The sequence below is a fragment of the Neomonachus schauinslandi genome, chromosome 3, assembly GCF_002201575.2.
Source record: "Neomonachus schauinslandi chromosome 3, ASM220157v2, whole genome shotgun sequence".
Classification (NCBI taxonomy): domain Eukaryota; kingdom Metazoa; phylum Chordata; class Mammalia; order Carnivora; family Phocidae; genus Neomonachus; species Neomonachus schauinslandi.
The window spans coordinates 179,245,192-179,264,447 of NC_058405.1; the positions used below are offsets into that span (position 1 = coordinate 179,245,192).

General features: G+C 36.2%; 1 protein-coding gene across 3 annotated transcripts in view; it reads right to left on the reverse strand.

Annotated features, from left to right (window-relative positions):
* Window positions 1–19,256, reverse strand: part of CUL3 (cullin 3) — a 92,725-nt gene that overhangs the window by 8,463 nt on the left and 65,006 nt on the right. For all 3 annotated transcript variants that reach the window (XM_044913766.1, XM_021682973.2, XM_021682974.1), the window contains 7 exons: window positions 16,960–17,105; window positions 15,586–15,762; window positions 13,839–14,009; window positions 13,148–13,255; window positions 8,190–8,314; window positions 7,646–7,742; window positions 6,071–6,205 (listed from right to left, as the gene is read on the reverse strand). In XM_044913766.1, the coding sequence (XP_044769701.1) occupies window positions 6,071–6,205; window positions 7,646–7,742; window positions 8,190–8,314; window positions 13,148–13,255; window positions 13,839–14,009; window positions 15,586–15,762; window positions 16,960–17,105 (959 nt within the window). The remainder of the gene's footprint in view (window positions 1–6,070; window positions 6,206–7,645; window positions 7,743–8,189; window positions 8,315–13,147; window positions 13,256–13,838; window positions 14,010–15,585; window positions 15,763–16,959; window positions 17,106–19,256) is intronic.

Below are 19,256 nucleotides of genomic sequence, written 5' to 3' on the forward strand. Positions count from 1 at the left end.
GATTGACGTAATTAGACTTTTTGAAAGATTACAGATTAGTTAATTAGTAAAGTAAAACTGACCAAGCAGGAAGGAGTTAGAGAGAGGTATTAAAAAGATAATTTACAACAAAGAACTCCCTTTACAACAAAGAATTAGGACCCTTCACTAAAATCTCACTTATTTGGAGAAACTATAGAGAAAATGGTGATTCAAATTACAAAATATTGAAAAGACATGTACTTTTTTGTTTCAGAAGATACAAGGCCTGGTCTAAAAATGTCATCCAGCAGAGATTATTACTGACCTGCTTTAATATTTAGGTAAAAATAAAGTGTTAACCAACATAGCACTGCTAATTTTAGAAATACTCTACAATCTTCCTCCCAAGTTGATCCACACTACTTCTGCTCAGCAACTTCCTTCATAGAAAGAAGCAAAGTGAGCCTGAGCTAAGGCCTTCTATCATACAATCAAAATTTATAATCCAAGTTGACTGTATTTACTGCCTGTATGACCAAATGAAAAAAAAATTAAATACCTGCTAATTCTAGAAAAACATGAAAAACAGTTAAGAAATCTGTTTTGAAGTGCAGGTGATAATTTTCGCAACATATCATGGTATGAATAAAATGTAATACTGAAAAAAAAGCAGTATGAAGAATGAATGTGTAATTTTTTGGTTCATTATGTGTCTCTTAGGTCCATAGGACATTATGAGAATTGCACACGTATATGATTCAGTTCCTACACGTCTACAGGGATGTATGATGCCACAAAGTCTTCACAGTAGGATATATCACTCTGATTTACTATCCAGAGCTATTTCTTTCTCAAAAGCAGCTCAGGAAGAATGGGCATGAAGATGGGGACACTGATTATGTAACTGATCTGGAGAGTCATTCTCTCTTTCACAAATCTGAGCAACAGCTCAAGTTGCTCTAAAGGACTGTCAGGTAAGTGAGCATTGAGAGAAACTTAGTGATGATGAGGCACATTCCTTTGCCTCAAATGATCTCTGTATGTCTACCTATGTTAGCCATTTCAAATGCTATAAATGTTAATTCCAGCAAGTTAAATAGGTGCTGTTATTAGAATGTTGATTATAATTATTATGTACATGCTAAAGGTGACTTATTTACATATGTTATTGCTTAATCATATTCAAAGAACCAGAAATACCTTCTTAGGTGATATTTTACAATTACAGATCATTCCCGTAGGGAACTACTGCAATTCGGCGTGCATCCTTTATGACTTTTGCTACATATCTACATACACACACAGGAATACAAATACACATGTATGTAACATGAACATGCCCATTCAGACAGTGGTATTAATGTTAAACATAAATGGAATACCTCCTCTGTAACATGTAAATTTCCCATCTGGGCACATTTGCCCTTTCATATTCTTTTGCTTTTATTGCCCTTTTGCTGGAAGTCTTCTACCTTTCTTGTTAGAATGATTCCTAGGAAGATTATGATTCTTATTTAAAATATAACTTTCCTCATCTCATTTTCTGATTAACTCTGATTTATAGAAAAGTTGATTTTTCAAATGAACTCTCCTCAATGTTCTCAGATGATTACACACTGTCTACAAATTCTGTCAACTCCAGGTATTTTATAAAACTTTTTTTTTCTTGGTGTGTTAGTTAGGACTTATAAAACAATACTGAGTAACTGTAATAAGGGCAGATATCCTAAAGCTCGTTCCTAACTTTAATGGGAAGGGGTCTAATATTTTACTACTAACTACTGCTTGCTTAGGTCTCTCATCAGATATATCCATATGACATTAAAGGCATTTCATTCTATTGTTAGGTGGTTCCATATCCTGGAAATCTGAAACGAAGACTTGACTTCTACAAATGCTTTTTGTACATCTGTAGAAATCATTAATTGGTCTTCTCCTTGAAATGTCTGGCAAGACAGCATGTGGTCGGTTAACTTAATTATTATATAATAAAATCTTAACTATATTTTAACAAATTTCTTCTTTGTATTAAAGGAATAAATCCTATTTGGACACACGGAATCATTCTTTCAATACACTGCTGAATAGGACTAGCTAATATTTTATTTAAGATTTGTGCATTTAAGGTTGAATAACCTATAGCTTTTTCTTTTTTGTAGTCTCCTTGTTCACTTTTAGTAATAAGGTTATGCCAGCCTCAGATATTTCCCAAGAGCAATCTGGGTATTTTGTTTCTGAGTTCAAAGTTCTCTGTAAAGCTTTCGATTTTAATTTGCTAATTATGAAATCTTCTATATCTTCTTTTTTATTGTCTGGTCAGTCAGTACATCTGTGAGGGACTTCTATGATTGTGAATTGTCTATTTCACCTTGTACTTCAACCATTTTCCTTTATATGATGTGAAATTATGTCACTAATGATTGTTATAACTTCTTAATGAAATATCAATTATCACTGTTGCTTGATCATTTTCTATTTTTATTCTACTGCCCAACATTAATTTTGCTATTGTCCATAATTAGTTTTTATACTTCAGACTCTTTCTCAGAAAAATTTAAGAACTATAATGAAGAACATTCAGAAAAATATATATTAATAATTAATACCCATATCTCTTTCAAAAACCAAATGCCAGTTAATAATAATCCAAGCTACAGACTACCACTTTATGTTTGTCCTGATTTTAGCTGTTTTAAATAATATAAACTTCTATTAATTAAAGAAATACATAAAAAAAGGAAAAAGCTTTAGCAGCCTGACTATGTGGATGAATGTGACACTATGAATAAATGCCACCTTCTGCAGGCAGCTTCCAAGATGGCCTGTAATGATCCTGGTATGTTTTACCCCTGTGTGATCCCCTCACCGTATCAGGGCTGACTTGGGTGACCAAGAAAATCCGAAAGTGACAATATGTGACTTCTAAGGCTAGGTCACAAAGGCACTTCAGGTTCTGCCTGGGTCTCTTGGATGGCTTGCTTTAGGGAGGAGAATTAGCCACCAGGACGCAAGGACAATCATGTGGTTAAGGCCCATGTGAAGAGAAACTAAGACCTCTTTATCAACAGGCGAAATGAACTTGTCAGCCCTGTGGAAGAAGAGTATACCAATAGCTTAGAAGTGTGTTTTCCAGCCCCAGACAAACATTAGATGACTGATGCCGCAGCTGACATCTTCACAACCTCATGAGAAACTCTGAGCCAAAACTACCCAACCGAGCCCCACCTAAATCTTTAACCCACAGAAACTAGGAAAGAGAATAAATTGTTGGTGGTTGTTTTAACCCCTAGGTTTTAAGATGTGTTATGCAGCATTAAATAACTAATACACCATTTTACTGAACTCGTAAAAAAACAATGTTGAAGTTTCAAAATCAGCTTCCTTTTAAAAAGTATTAAATACTTTTAACTATCTTCTCCAATTTGTGGAGATGATTTCTGTAAAAGAGCCAGCTAATAATAACTTATGCAGCAGAGTACAATGAAATACATGGTATGAGTACCAACTTGAAGTGCCTTCTCACAATGCCCCTGGTTCAAGATGCAAGCAGCCAGAAGGCTTTAGGAGCCACAGGAATAGCATCCTACATATGCCATTTACACTCAGGCATCTGGTTTGTGACTTAGCTAAAATGTGAAATATTAGAAGAACTTTCTGCTTAATTTTATCCTCTATGTAATGATGCTCATTAGCCTTAGTGATCCCAAGCTGGTGGGGAAAGGAAAGAGTAAGCCTGAACCACTAAAATTACTAGTAATTCTAATAACAGCTTTAGAAAATTAGATTATGTTTTTGTTTCTCCCATTACTTTCACTAGGTCTTTACAAAGCAGGACTCTGAAAACCAACATTAGCATTTATCAAGCAGTTTATTTTGTTTAAAATATATTACCCATGGCAGCTGCAGAGTACAACAGTCAAGCTGTTAGAGATGATTTAATTCCACCTCTGTTTGAAGAGGCTTACAACTTGAGTAAGGTACTCAATACTTGCTTAATCAATATCCTTGGTACTAAATCACATGTAACTTGTGCTTGACAATTAAGGTTACTCCCTAGGTAAGACGTATCTGGAAACAGGTAAGAGCGAAACCTCTTGACTTAGCCACTGACCTAAAAACACCTGGGTTTCAAAACATTTCCTTGAGGTGTATCACATAAAAATGTTCATTTAATTATATCTATTACATAAATGGAACTATAGAAGCAGGTATTAAAATAGGCCTACAATTTTACTCTAAATTTCGAACTTTAACTTATTTCTACGTTCACCTATATCTGAAAACTGACTTTCAACTAAGTATAAATATGGCAGTAATTTTACAGCTTTTCAAAGTATTAATTCTTTATCTTAAATTTAAACTTAAGAATCGCATGATCTTTATTTCAACTCCAACGTACCCATTAAAGGTAAGGGAAAAGACCAAATGAATTTAATGTAGTCAAAGGACTTAAAGGAGGAAAGAAAAAAAAGATGAGTATACAAAAGAAATTTGACACTATCAAGGTAGTGTAAAACTAGCCTAGGATAGACGTAGAAATCAATGAAATAGCTCAGAGTGTAGAAACAGACCCATACATATACGGTCAATTGATTTTTTTCATAAATGTGCCAAGGTAATTTAAAGGGAAAAGAACAATCTTTTTGACAAATGATGATGGAATGAACAACTGACTATCCGTGTGCGGGGGGGAAATAGATCTTTATTTTTATTTTTTTAAAGTAAACTCTACCCCCAACACGGGGCTCAAACTCATGACTCTGAGGATCCAGTCGTATGTTCTAATGACTGAGCCAGCCAGCTACCCAAGGAGGGGAAATAATTCTTAATCTTTAATCTTAACCACATAAAAAAATTAACCTGAAACTGATCATAGACCTAAATGTGAAAGCTAAAACTAAAAAGCCACTTAGAATAAAATCAGAAGAAAATCTTTGAGACCTCAGGGTAACCAATAATTTCTTAGCTAGGATATCAAAAGCATGAGCTACAAAAGGAAAGAAGTGGCAACTTGACTTTTTTAATACTGAAAACTTCTGCTCTTCAAAAAAATGTCATTTAAAGAAAATGGAAAGGCAAATGACAGACTGAAAATATTCACAGCACATAGGTCTGACAAAGGATTTGTATCCAAAATTTATAAAAAGCTTTTAAACAACCCGATAAGGATAGGAACAGACACTTCACCAAACAAGACATATAAGTGGCAAAGGAACACAGAAAGGATGCTCAGCATCTTCATAGTCAAGGAAAAGGCGAATTAAATCCACAATGAGATAAAATTACACACACCAAGTTAAACAGTTAAAATTAAAAGACTATTAAATTTTGCAGAGGATGTGGGGCAACTGGAACTCTCCTACACTGCTGGCAGGAATGTAAAACAGCACAACACTTTGGGTCTCTTAAGAAGTTCAACGTTATCTCTATTCATAACAGCCTAAATCTGGGAACAACCCAAAAGCCCATCAATAGGTGAATGGGTAAAGAAAACGTAGTAAATCCATATATTAGAGTATCACTCAGCAATAAAAAGGAATGAACTACTGAAACTATACACACACACCAACATGGGTGAATCTCAAAAATATGTGGTATGTGAGAGAAACTGGGAAACAGCAACACATATTCGAGGATTCCATCTATCTGGAATTCTAGTAAGGCAAAACTAATCTACAGCGATATAAAGCAAATCACCAGCAGTCTGAGGACAGGGGGAGGGAACTGACTGCAAAGGAGGATAAAAATTTAGGGGGTAATACTTTGTACCTTGATTGTGATGGCACTTACACAGGTTCACAGATCTGTTAAAACTCATCAAATTATGCACTTAGATGGGACATGTTTTATCATGTAAAACTTTTGCTTCGATAAAGTTGATTTTTAAGAAACTAAATGAAATGTGACCCAATATGTGTATGGTGTTCATAGAGTTCCACAGCCCAGTTTTATGCTGTTTTCTCTAACGGTACTCAAAGGTTACTTAATAATAACAACAATAATAATAATACTCAATAACTTTAAAGGTTACTCAAATAAGAATGACTCCAGTAACAGGTGAGAATCAGAAACAATGCAAATGCTTAAAATTTATATAATCAACCCATACCTCAAACGTGTATTTTTCTCTATTATTAAAGAGCATTAATATGGTCATCTGGAAAGTGGAGACCTGCAATATGTGCTTCCGTGTATTAGAGCCAGTTACTTGTGCCCCTCCAACACCAACTTCGGATCCATCTTCCTGTTTCATTTTTTAAGAAATATAAGCAAGATAAAATTATCTCCTGATAACTTTAACTGTATGCTTTTCAAAGACAAGCACTGTAATATCCAACTCTCTCCTTAGCAAAACTACATAACTTATTCCTACATAAAAAGGCAATGTCACTTAAAAAATGGGTATGTGTATGGGTATGTGTACACACATACACACAGGCACACTAAGTCATTATTTAAGGACTGTCCTTTTTTCCCCATTATGAACATTTTAATGTATTTGAGCAAATAATGAATCAACAATTCCTTATAGTTATAGCTAAAATTATTTTAACAGTACACAATGGGATAATGGACTTAAAAGACAACACTGTCATTTTACAAGCTCCCAAAAGTAGCAGGGGTTTCCTTCTGTGTGGTCTGATCACAGCAGGAGATCAAATAACAGCACAGGATGGAGGGAAAAATCTCTGCCATCCTTGGGCCTGTTCCTGCTCTATGATTTAAGTACAAAATAGAAATTTAAGTCTTCATATGAACTGTTTTTAAAACCCACTGATCTGTTTAATAAAACTTCAAAAGAAAACATGATTATTTAGGAAAAAATCCACTCCTCTAACACAAAAGCAAGAATTAAAAGCCGAGTTTTTAATATCCTTACCTTTCCCACTTACACTCAAATATATAATAGTGTCAAACATTATTCAAGTAAATGAATTGTAAAGAATACTTCCCATTTCAATTAAATATAAAAATCAGAATGTGTAGACATTGACAATATTAAAAAAAAAAAAGTGTTACAACAGTGACATATGAAACCAGTAGCACTATTATTAAAATATAAAACTTTTATTTGCTGCCTAAATAACAACTTGGGTATTTTTCCTTAATATTTCTCTAAAAGCTTTTTATTATTTCTCTATTTGAAGGCAAATGACTTTGATTCGATTTACACCCAAGCAATGAAAGTAAATGATTAGTCTAAACCTCACAATTTTCGATATAAAAAAGAAATTACATTTTTTAAACGAAGGCAATTCACTAGTGCCTTGCTAATTTTTATAATAACCACTTTATTAATATTTTGTATATCTCACAGATCTTGTGAATTTTCTGGTTTTGATCTATTGGAAATAAGAATAATAAAAGACTGAGAATTTTGAAAAGGGACTCACAGCTTTGTATGCTCTCAAATCAATTTACATTTTATTATCTTATGCAATACTGTCTTATTATATATTCCTGAAGGAAGGCTAGGCTACTGATAGAGTCTTCATACTGTCCAATGAAGCTAGCAACTGAGAGAATAGAAGCTAAAGCCAGCTTCCCGTTTTGAGTATTTCAATTGAGTAGGAAAAATAAGAGAAATACATAATTTACCCAGGGTCAACAAAAACGAGAAATCAATTCTATAAACTAACTTTAAATTACTTAATGTAAGTGTGTTCAAACTATCAATATTTACCTTTTTAACTGGTCCATAAAATGTGGCATTGAGATCTGCGGAACCCATATGATGCTGGAGTGTGAGCTGTCGACCGCTGTGTTTGGCTAAGTAAAACCTTTAGCAGATCAAACCAGGTTTTAGAAAATCATATAATTTACACATTTGGAATTATAAACTACAGGGTAACAACCCTTAACAAGCATCTATGTATAAGGGAAATGTTAATTTCTATTAGTATACTTTGCCCCTTGGCCTGCCGCTCAGCTGCTACTATTCATAAGATCACTTTTCTCCATAGTAACCCAGTCATCAATTTGCTCTAAGCCAGAGGCAGACACCAACAATGCAAACTACACTCCTAACCATGGAAAACAAGCCTCTCCAAAGAGTTTAATGCAACTCATTTTTACATATTAAAAAGCATAAAGAACAATTTTTCCTTTTGAACATGAGGTAAAAAATGGAATAAATTCATCCTCAATCAGGGACACTATTGCTCAAGTTTATTTCAACTTTGGACAATTATTTGTACTTACAAACACAAAGTTTGATCTATGTTTACCTTCTGAATATCTCAAAAGCATGTCTTGGTGCTGGTGGGATGTTGCACTTTGGTGTGGCTGACTGAGTGGGCCAATAACCTGTCGTGAGCACCCGGACTGTGAGATCAACACCACCTAAAGATACCTGTGTAGAAGATAAAAAAGATGTCCCCCTCAAATTAACTAGGATTTGTTTTCCATTCCATATAGACACTGGGTTAGAGTTAGCCAAGTAGTTAGCTCCATGTCCAATATCTAGCAAATAAAACTTACCTTCTTAAAGATTAGATCAGTGTTTTCCAAATTTTAACTATCCTGGCAAATATCTATAATTATTGCTTAAGATGCCGATTTTAAAATCATGACCAAAGCAGAGTTCTTAGTACACGAACAAAGTCTTACTGGTGTCACTGAGAGGAGTGAAGTTTTGGCCCTTATGGTTTTTTATATAAAATGTCAACAGGCCCTATCAGTATCATTTTAGAGAGAATTCTAAATCTTTCATCTTATGGATATTAATCTTTCATCTCAGCTTTTAAATATTTTTACCATCTTAACAACCTATTTCTACTATCCTGTTCACATTTCAACTACATTGATCAAAACTTTCATGTTTTCACATGTAGTTCTTATTTTAACAACCTCTGCAAAGGACACTGTAGATCCACTTCTACACAGTGTGCTCTAAAGATGCTGGATAATGGACAACCACCTCTACAAAACAGATGCTAGCATTACTGTCATGGTTATTTTCTTCTTTAGACATAATTTTTTTTTTTTTTTAAGATTTTATTTATTCATTTGAGATGCAGCTACAGAGATAGAGAGTGTGTGTGTGAGCAGGGGGAGGGAGAGGCAGAAGCAGGCTCCCCGCTGAGCCAGGAGCCCGATATGGGGCTTGATCCCAGGACCCTGGGATCATGACCTGAGCTGAAGGCAGACACTTAACCATCTGAGCCACGCAGGCACCCCTATACATAAATTTTTAAGAAAACTAGAAAGCACATTAATAGGAATTCCTCATGGTGAAATATTATCTTTATTATTGATATTCACAGCTTGTTCTAACCATTTTTCCGTATTTATCTAATCTGGATGATTAGTGATACAGATTTTTTAAAAGGGAGGGCTAAACTTCATAAATATCAAGAATACGCCACACTCAGATTCTTCACAAGTATCTACTAAATGACTACTCAATTTTAAAGACGTTGAACTGCGGGGGGCGGGGGGGAGCCTGGGTGGCTCAATCAAGGTTAAATGGCTGCCTTTGGCTCAGGTCATGAGCCAAAGGGCTCAGGGCTCCCTGCTCAGAGGGGAGTCTGCTTCTCTCTCTCTGCCCCTCACCTGGCTCATGCTCTCTCTCTCTCTGTAAGAAAGGGAAGGGACGGGGAGGGGAGAGGAGGGGAGGGGAGGGGAAGGGAGGGGAGGGGAGGGGAGGAAAGGAAACAGGGAAGGGAAGGGAAGGGAAGGGAAGGAAAAAGGAAAGGAAAGGAAAGGAAAAAGGAAAGGGGAAAGGAAAGGAAAAAGGAAAGGGGAAAGGAAAGGAAAGGAAAAAGGAAAGGAAAAAGGAAAAAGAAAAGGAAAGGAAAAGAAAAAAAGAAAAAAATCCTAAAAAACACAACAAAACAGAGGTTGAATTAGTAATCTTAAGATGCCTTAGAGGAGAGAGGGCCACAGGAGGGACTCTTAAACGACGAGCAGATAAACGACGAGCAGATAAACGATGAGCAGAGGTTGGCAGTGGGAGTGGCACATTTTCAAGTGGCAGTAATGGTGTCACAACTTGGTTTAATCCACCCAAGACAATAAAGTCTTTTCTCCTTTCTCCCATGTACTCACACGGCTTGCTCCCGAATCTTCAAATCTTTCCTCAAAACGTCAGTTTTTAAAGGAAGCCTTCCCTGACCACTTTGCCACTATAGATTTCCTCCATATCACCTATCACCAACTAAGGTGCTATATGCTTGCTTATCTTGTTTGTCATCTGTCTCCCAGATTAGAATGGAAGTTCCATCATGGAAGGGAATTAAGTCTCTTCCATTCTCTGCTCTCTATCCAGTGCCCAAACAATGCTTGGCATGGAAAGCACTTTTCTTTGCTAGATATTTGTTAAATGGAAAAAAAACAAAAACAAAAAACAAAGAAACTCAAAGAACTATTGCTTTACTGGTTTCTAACTCCTCTTCCTATAGCTTTTTTAGTAATATTTTGAAGGCATTCAACTTATATTCAAAGATAGTACATGACAGGGACAAGTATACAGAGACTGAGATATCAGAAAAGTCTGTTGGAACAGGATATGACTTGCCGATATAAATAAACAGAAATATAATAGCAAGCCTGGTTTCCCTGCCCCGTCCCAGTTTTTAAAATAAAAACACAGGAAAAAACGGGCAAACACTTAAAATTTCCTTAAGCATAATAATTAAGATTTATCTAAATAAAATATACCACAAGTATTATTTGAATTTTAAGAGAGCACTTGTTATATTACTTTTTATTTTTTTTTAAGATTTTATTTATTTGACAGAGAGAGACATAGTGAGAGAGGTAACACAAGCAGGGGGAGTGGGAGAGGAAGAAGCAGGCTTCCCGCTGAGCAGGGAGCCCGATGCAGGACTCGATCCCCAGACCCTGGGACCAGGACCTGAGCCGAAGGCAGACGCTTAATGGCTGAGCCACCCAGGCACCCCAATATATTACTTCTAAAAGTAAATGGAACAGCCACTCTCTTGATAGATTCCAATAGGCCAAGAGCACTTAAAGTTAGAGAAAGGTCTGCTTGAGGATTGGTGAGATTTTAAAAGAGCTCCAAGATTTCAGAAAGCTCAATATTTGTTCTGATAATTCTGCCACTTTTCATCAAATCTTTCTAATGTAGATTAAGGCTTAGGAAGACTTAAAGCTTAAGATCCTTAGCATAAACAATTAAAAAAAGCCAGTAACTGCAGGCAAATAATGGCCTTACAGTAAGTGGAAACCGCAACCGGATTAGCAGATATGTAACTCCGAGCATCTTGGTAAGTACTCTCACTGCAGTTCAAATTATTATTATTATTTTTTAAAGATTTTATTTATTTGTCAGAGAGAGAGAGAGAAAGAGAGAGCACGAGCAGAGGGAGCAGCAGAGGGAGAAGCAGGCTCCCCACGGAGCAGGGAGCCCGATGCGGGACTCGATCCCAGGACCCAGGGATCATGACCTAAGCCAAAGGCAGACACTTAACGACTGAGCCACCCAGGCGTCCCCAGCTAACAAATTATTAAACAAATATTCTACCACAGAGTGCGAGAAATATTTGAATTATTAAGTGAAAAATACACAAACTTTATAACCAAAAATAACAGGATCTGATAAAATCATCATGCTGAACAACTAGCCCCCTCCCCTTTTTTAAAATGAACAATGGCAACAAAGTGGTCAAGAGTAAAGATCGTAATTTTCTTACCAAAAGACCTTCACCGATCACTGACAAGGTAATTAATTAGACACTTAATATAGTGAAAGTGTTGAACCCACCCAGGAACATTTCTCTTACAGATGGTTTATTTCAACAAAATATTTACTCAGACCAGATTATATCCCTATAGCACTCAATATGTATAGAATTAGTGGGAAGAAAAAAATAAACAGGAAAAATAATTCTATTGCATGAAAATATAATTATATTAATGTATCAGAATCAAGCACAAATCTCTATAAACAATCTAAGAAAGAAAAAAAGTATCTAGGATAACCACATTATTCAGTTCATGCCCAACAAAATTTCTATTTGTCACAGACTTGTATCTTTCCTGCTCTCAGCCCTTCTCCACAATAAACTTTATGAGGCAAATCATATAACTATTTACAATGCGGAGAGACCAGAAGTCCCTCTGAGTCAGAATGCCTTAATATATATATATAATATAAATGTCCACTTCTATAGAATTAGGTATTTTCACATAATCTGTCTGTGATGAGACTGGGAGCAGTATAAGTGATGGTTTCGTATCTAAATATCAAAGGAATGGGGGCGCCCTGGGTGGCTCAGTTGGTTAAGCGTCCGACTCTTGTTTCAATTCAGGTCATGATCTCAGGGTTGTGAGATCCAGCCCCCTGTCAGGCTCCATGCATGGAACCTGCTTAAGATTCTCTCCCTCCCTCAGCCCTTCTCAACCAACTCCCCCTGCCCTGCATTTTCTCTCAAAAAAAAGAGAGAGAGAGAGAGAGAAGAAAATCAGAGGCATAACGTCCAAATTTTTTAAGTGGCTGTTACAGGTCTTAATTATGCAGCTGTATATGGTCACTTGAGAAAGAAAACTTTTAAAGAAAACCTGTGGAGTTCTCTCAACTTAAGATGAAGTTGAAAAACGTAAAAAAAAAAAAAAAAAAAGAAAAAGAAACAAAATTCTGAACTTCATTAAATCCTCACAAAAACCCATCAGACTCCAAAGCCATGTAAGCTGCTGCTTTACTGCCTTCTGGGAGTCACAATACAAAACCATATTTATAACACGTTATAAATATGACGTAAAAAACATCAGACCCCTTTATGCTGATCTTACAGATGAGAATACTGAAGTATATAGAGGAAGGTCAGGTAATGATTCTTAAGATCGCACAATCCTGGGGGGTAAAGTGAGAGAAGAGTACTAAACTCAGCAAGCCTGCCCAAGCCCTGTCTTCTTTCCACAATCTATAATGGTTACAACAGTGGAATCACTCGATCTATTAAATTTTCAGCACATTCCCTCAAGTGGAGAGGATAAACTAAGTTTTGGGAGAATAAGGAAAAAATATCTTAACATTAATAGTTAAAAAAAGGGCTAATATGGGGGAGAATAATTTTTAAAGTACACACAGACAATACAAATGTTGCCACTAATACCACTTAAAGAAATGACACCAGTTCAGTTTAACATGGATGAAAGTGCTCATTATTAAAGACTTCACATGGACACATACACACAAGGAGCAATTAATGGAGAATCTTACCCCAGTTGCCTGTAGATGCTGCCTGAACTCATCCATAGTCGTGTTTGAGATGCTCATATCCCTAAACATTCCTTCCAGTTTTGATGTGAACTGACATCCACATTCAGTCTGTGGAAGAAACCGCAAATATACACAAATAAACAATGGGTTTTTCTATGAGCAAATATACAAAGAAAGAAACTCTCCCACGTAACTGACATCCTTGCTGTATCCTTCCAGTAGCTGCTCTATGCCTGCGGCTACCAAACTTCAGTGTGTTTAAGAGCAACCCATGGATTTTATTTTAAAACGCAGGTTCACAGACTCTCTTGGAGATCCCAATACCCTCACTAAACGTATGGACCAACACTACGTGTTGAATAGGCAGCTCAGGTGATACCAGTACAGAAGTCCATGGCCCACACTTTGTGAAACGAAACTAAACGGTGACACTCCCTTTCCTACTTCCCTTGCACTATTCCTCCCCCAGATCTCCATGAATGTATCCTGCCACACCAAGAGAAATTCCAAACTCTGAATGTCCCAGAACATAAACAAATCTAAGTGTAACCTGCTCAAAAAACCCAGCTTTATTAACTTAGAGAAATAAGCATTTTAAATCAATTAAATATTTTCTAATCACATGGTGTGGTGTTCAATCATGTGATAAACATTAGTAGGGGCGCATCATTCCAGCTTATATACACCTTACCTTTAACTTAGATATCATATTTTTTTCAGAGTCATCAGAAACACTTTTATTTGTGAGAAGTCTTCTTGCCAAGTGTTGTTTATAATAACGTTCAAATACATCTTTTTCTTGCATAAACCTAAAAAGGACCATTGCCTTATCCAATATTGTTTCTACTTCTTGTTCTGTTAGCTGCAAAATCAATGAAAAGACAATTTAATAATTATAAAACTTTAGTTCTACAAAAATATCACCACAATTCATCTGCAGTTTACAAACAAGACTTGGGTGCCTGGATGGCTCAGTGGGTTGATCATCTGACTCTTGATTTCAGCTCAGGTCATGATCTCAGAGTGGTGAGATCGAGCCCTGCATTGGGCTCTGTGCTGGGCTTTGAGCCTGCTTGGGATTCTCACTCTCCTCCTGCCCCTCCCCCCCCTCTAAAACAAAAACAAGACTTGGGACAACAAACATAAATAGTCTGGTTGAGAGATGTTGTCAGGGGGGACCCAGTTTGAGAATGTGCCTCCTACTTCAGAGTAGCACCACTCTTTTACAGCCTCATCTAGTGCAGCATGGATCAGGGACTGGAATTCCCTTCCCTAGAGGGCTACCACTGAATGGAGCAAATGAGGGGATAATGGCTGGATTAAAGGATGACTGAGAACAAATGAAATGAAAAAAAATTTTTTTTTTTTTAAGATTTTATTTATTTGAGACCACCGAGCAAGTGAGAGAGCACGAGCTGGGGGGGTGTGAGGGGCAGAGGGAGAAGCAGACTCTTCTGCTGAGCAGGTAGCCTGATGTGGGGCTCGATCCCAGGACCCTGGAATCATGACCTGAGCCGAACGCAGAGGCTTAACCGACTGAGCCACCCCAGTGCCCCTGAAATGAAATTTTAATCACAAAAAAGAATCTTACAATGCTTTTCCATAGCATTTAGGCAGAAACTTACATAGGCAAAAGACAGATATTTTCTATCAGCTCATTCAAAATCTACGTTGTGCAAACAGAAGAGTAATAATTGGTTATATAATTCAAAGACTAAAAAGGCCCCTGTCCTTATCTTTTACATAAACGCAGGATGATATGGTAGCAGATTTTATTTAGCATATATTTAAAAATACGAAGACCAAATGGATGTTGTCTTTCCTATCGTGATCTTCCTCGTTTCTTCGTTGTTATAGCTGGCTGGAAAATCTGTGGCCATTTGCTGCTTTTCCCTTTTCTTTCACAAATTCTAAGATGAAGTTAAAAAGACCAATGTATATGTGATCACAATATACTTAATCTGATTTTCTACGCTGTAGTAAACTCCAAGATCCCAGATATATAATAAAGGCTTTCAAACTACTTTCTGTTAAGCAATTCTAATCTACTCCTTCACATTCTTGGCATCCAAGTATTACTGTTTGATATGTAACTCCCAGAACCAGATGACAGCAAGCAACATTCCATGCTATGGTATTTGTCTTCTAGTTCCCTATTATCTCTATAGCATATCAAATCCATAAAGACTGTTGAACAATTGTGGCTGTGTAGTTGTTTGGTTCTAATGTAAATTATACATTAAGTGAAATGTCAAAGTACCATTTCAGATACCTTAAACAATCCTTTTCAAACAACACAGCACACATTTAAAGCACAGCAAAGGAACAGATGTAATTTCGTATCTACAAAATTTCCTATTTTTATATTTCCTAATTTTATATCCAATTTTAAATCTACAAATAAAACATAATGTGTTTTCAAATGCTTTAATACTTACCCCTTTGACTCCTTTCTTCAGCTTATCATCAATAAATAATGAGAGGTATTCAGGGGACCTGGAGTTGAGGTTGAGAAAATACTCAAAGTCACCCGCAATAGTTTGTTTAAAGAGCCGGTCATTATTGAACGATTCCTGGAGGAAGCGATCAAACCTACTCTTCAGATCCAATAAGCCCTTCCAAATAGAAACAAAGAAATTCAGGATACATTATAATAATTTTTTCTATAAACAATACACTTACAATCAGGTATGTTTATCTTAACTTTGCTGGTAATAAATGGGTGCATTCGGTGCTAAACTTACAGGTTCTGTATTATTATTTTCAGGACTTTATCTAAGCCCATATTAAACATGTCAGCAATGAGGAAAGTAGTCTATTTTCCATTTGTCTATTACTCTATTGAAGATGACCTAAAGAACCTCTGTGCTATTTCTCCACAGCCTTCTGTCTTTTTTTTTTTTTTTTTTTTTTTTTTAAAGATTTTATTTTTTTGAGAGAGAGAGAATGAGAGAGAGCGAGTACATGAGAGGGGGGAGGGTCAGAGGGAGAAGCAGACTCCCTGCCGAGCAGGGAGCCCGATGCGGGACTCGATCCAGGGACTCCAGGATCATGACCTGAGCCGAAGGCAGTCGCTTAACCAACTGAGCCACCCAGGCGCCCCTCACAGCCTTCTGTCTTGACTGAATGAGTAAAGCCCAAGAAAATGAGCTTTAATTAAAGATGCACCAAAAAAGCGATTATGTATACTGAAACATGAAAAACTTGGAGCATAATTTACTCATAGTATTGCTTTAAAGCACATTTTTGAACAAAAGGTATTTAACTGAAAACAGTTATTTTTTTCTAATGCCCCAAAGTATATGAACACTAAAGCATACAAAAAAGCAGTTCTTTTCTTTTTTTTTTTTTTTTAAAGATTTATTTATTTGAGAGAGCGAGAATGAGAGAGACAGAGAAAGTACATGAGAGGGGGGAGGGTTAGAGGGAGAAGCATGCTCCTTGCTGAGCAGGGAGCCCGATGCGGGACTCGATCCAGGGACTCCAGGATCATGACCTGAGCCGAAGGCAGTGGCTTAACCAACTGAGCCACCCAGGCGTCCCTATTTTCACTCTTTAAATCATTTAAATAAGGTCTTCATCAAACAAGTTAACAAATGAAAAGCAGCGGCTGAGTTTGGTTCCCCGATACAAAGATACATACTTCACAAAATTCTAAAATATTTAGGATAATTACACGTATTATTTTTCTATTGGGAAAATTAAAGTAAAAAATACAAAATACATACAGCTCAGTAAAAGTGAACATTTTATTAGTATGTGTCAAAATTATTTTATCACAAACTTAAAGAGAATCTTCTGTATTCGCTTACCTGGATATAGTCAACAGGATTCTTTCCTTCTCCTTCCTCAGAAACAAGGGCTTTACCTTGCTCCCTCAAATAGGAACTCATACACTCACACATTGTTTTCAAGCCATTTGGCACACGACTAAATAACTTGTACATGCAAGCAAGGTCTGCAATCAGAAAGAACATACAAATCGACTACATTAAGGATTAAGGAAAAAAATGTGAATCTCTGTTTATTCTGATATGTGAACTTAAAGAAGCTTATTTTTCCATCACTACCACTTGCTGATCATGTGAAAAATTAGGAAAAAAACACCCAGTGAAATAGAGAAAAGGAAAAAAATTAGGCTAGTTAATGGTTATTATTGCAACTTATGAAAGCTTTCAGATAAGATGCTTTGAGAGCATCAATAAAATGTCTCAGTACGTTTTAGTTTACATGGAAGATGCCCATACAGCATAACAAAAAAGCCACACAAAAAAAGAAAACTGCAGCTTTGAGTTCCTACACAATTCTAATCCAGAGCCCAGTAATACTACACAATGTCTATCAAAAGAATAACTTATTTACTGTGTAATTAGCAGTCATCAGAAAAAGGGAAGAAATATAAAAACCAATTAAAAATCTTAGATATTTTTGCGTACATCTATCTCAAAGTTCAAACAACATGACAATAAATGAAATAAAATATACCAGAATTTATTTCATTACACACCATGACAAAGTTTATATGAAACTTTTAGCATATATTTCTATTCCTTAGTATTTTCCTCAGAGCAATCCCTAATCTCAAGTGATGTCCTAGGCCAATACCTGTATTTTAAAATTGGTTTATCTCACTGTATTATTCTTAGAATAATTCTGGATTCTGTCCATTTTTTTATATCATTTTTCACTAGATTAAAATGTGGAGGTAAAATACTGCTTTCCCCCATGTCTGGTGTTTCTTTGAAGTAAGAACTTACTGAGACTGTGTCAAAACTGTACAATGATATACAAAAGCTTTATAATCGGAAATCTTTTGAAAATGGAGTTAGAATAGCAGTTTCTAGATTTGGGGCTAGGAAATTTTTTTCTATAAAGTGCCAGAGAGTAAATATTTTATAGAATTGTGGGCCATATGGTCTCTGTTGCAACTACTTCAGCTTTGTAACTGTAACAAGAAAGAAGCCACAGATAACACAGAAATGAATGGGCATGACTGTGTTCCCATAAAAGTTTATTTAAGGACACTGACATCTAAAAATTTATGTAATTTTCATATGCAATGAAATATTACTCTTCTTTTGATTTTTTTTTTTTTCCCCTTAACCAAACTGTTCACCAACAGTTTGGCAGACAGGCTATAATTTACCTATGCGGGTCTTCATTTTAACAGCTATTTAGATCCTAAAGTTGTATATTTAAAAAATACTTAGAAGCAAGTTTTACAAAAAGGGCTTCTAAAATTTGTTTCAGTGACTTTCAAAATCAAATTGTATTAAAAATATGTTTTCAGCAATAATACATGTCCAAAAAAAACTACATACAGCAAATCTTACAGTTTCTCACATTTGGCATAAATTATAACAACAACAACAAAAAATTTCTTAAAAGATTTTATTTACTTTGAGAGAGAGAAAGAGCACGAGCATGAGTGGGGTGAGGGGCAGAGAGAGAGAATCTCAAGCAGACTTCACACTGAGTGCGGAGCCCAATGTGGGGCTCGATCCCAGGACCCTGAGATCATGACCTTAGCTGAAATCAAGAGTCGGGTGCTTAACCGACTGAGCCACCCAGGCATCCCAAGAAGGGTCTAAAAAAAAAGTAACTTTCTCTGGTTTAATGAAATTACAAATTTACATATAACTTTCAGGAAGAAATGTAAGCATTTCAAAACTCAAAGCAAGGACTACACTAGAGGAAGCATAGAAAACAGCCTCCTTTCCTACCATCTTACTTTTCTCTCCTCTTACATCCCTCCTCTCCTTTAAACTGTTCATTTAAAAATTGTTTTCCATTCCCTGCCAAGCTCTTAACTTAAACAGGCAACATGTGTTTGTTTTATAAGAAGTAAGTAGCGGGGTGCCTGGGTGGCTCAGTCGTTGAGCGTCTGCCTTCGGCTCAGGTCATGGTCCCAGTGTCCTGGGATCGAGCCCCACACTGGGCTCCCTGCTCGGCGGCGGGAAGCCTGCTTCTCCCTCTCCTACTCCCCCTGCTTGTGCTCTCTCTCTTGTTGTCTTTCTGTCAAATAAATAAATGAAAATCTTTAAAAAAAAAAAAAAAAAAAAAAAAAAAGAAGAAAAAAACTGAAAAGATATCATCTAAGAAGCAGGAA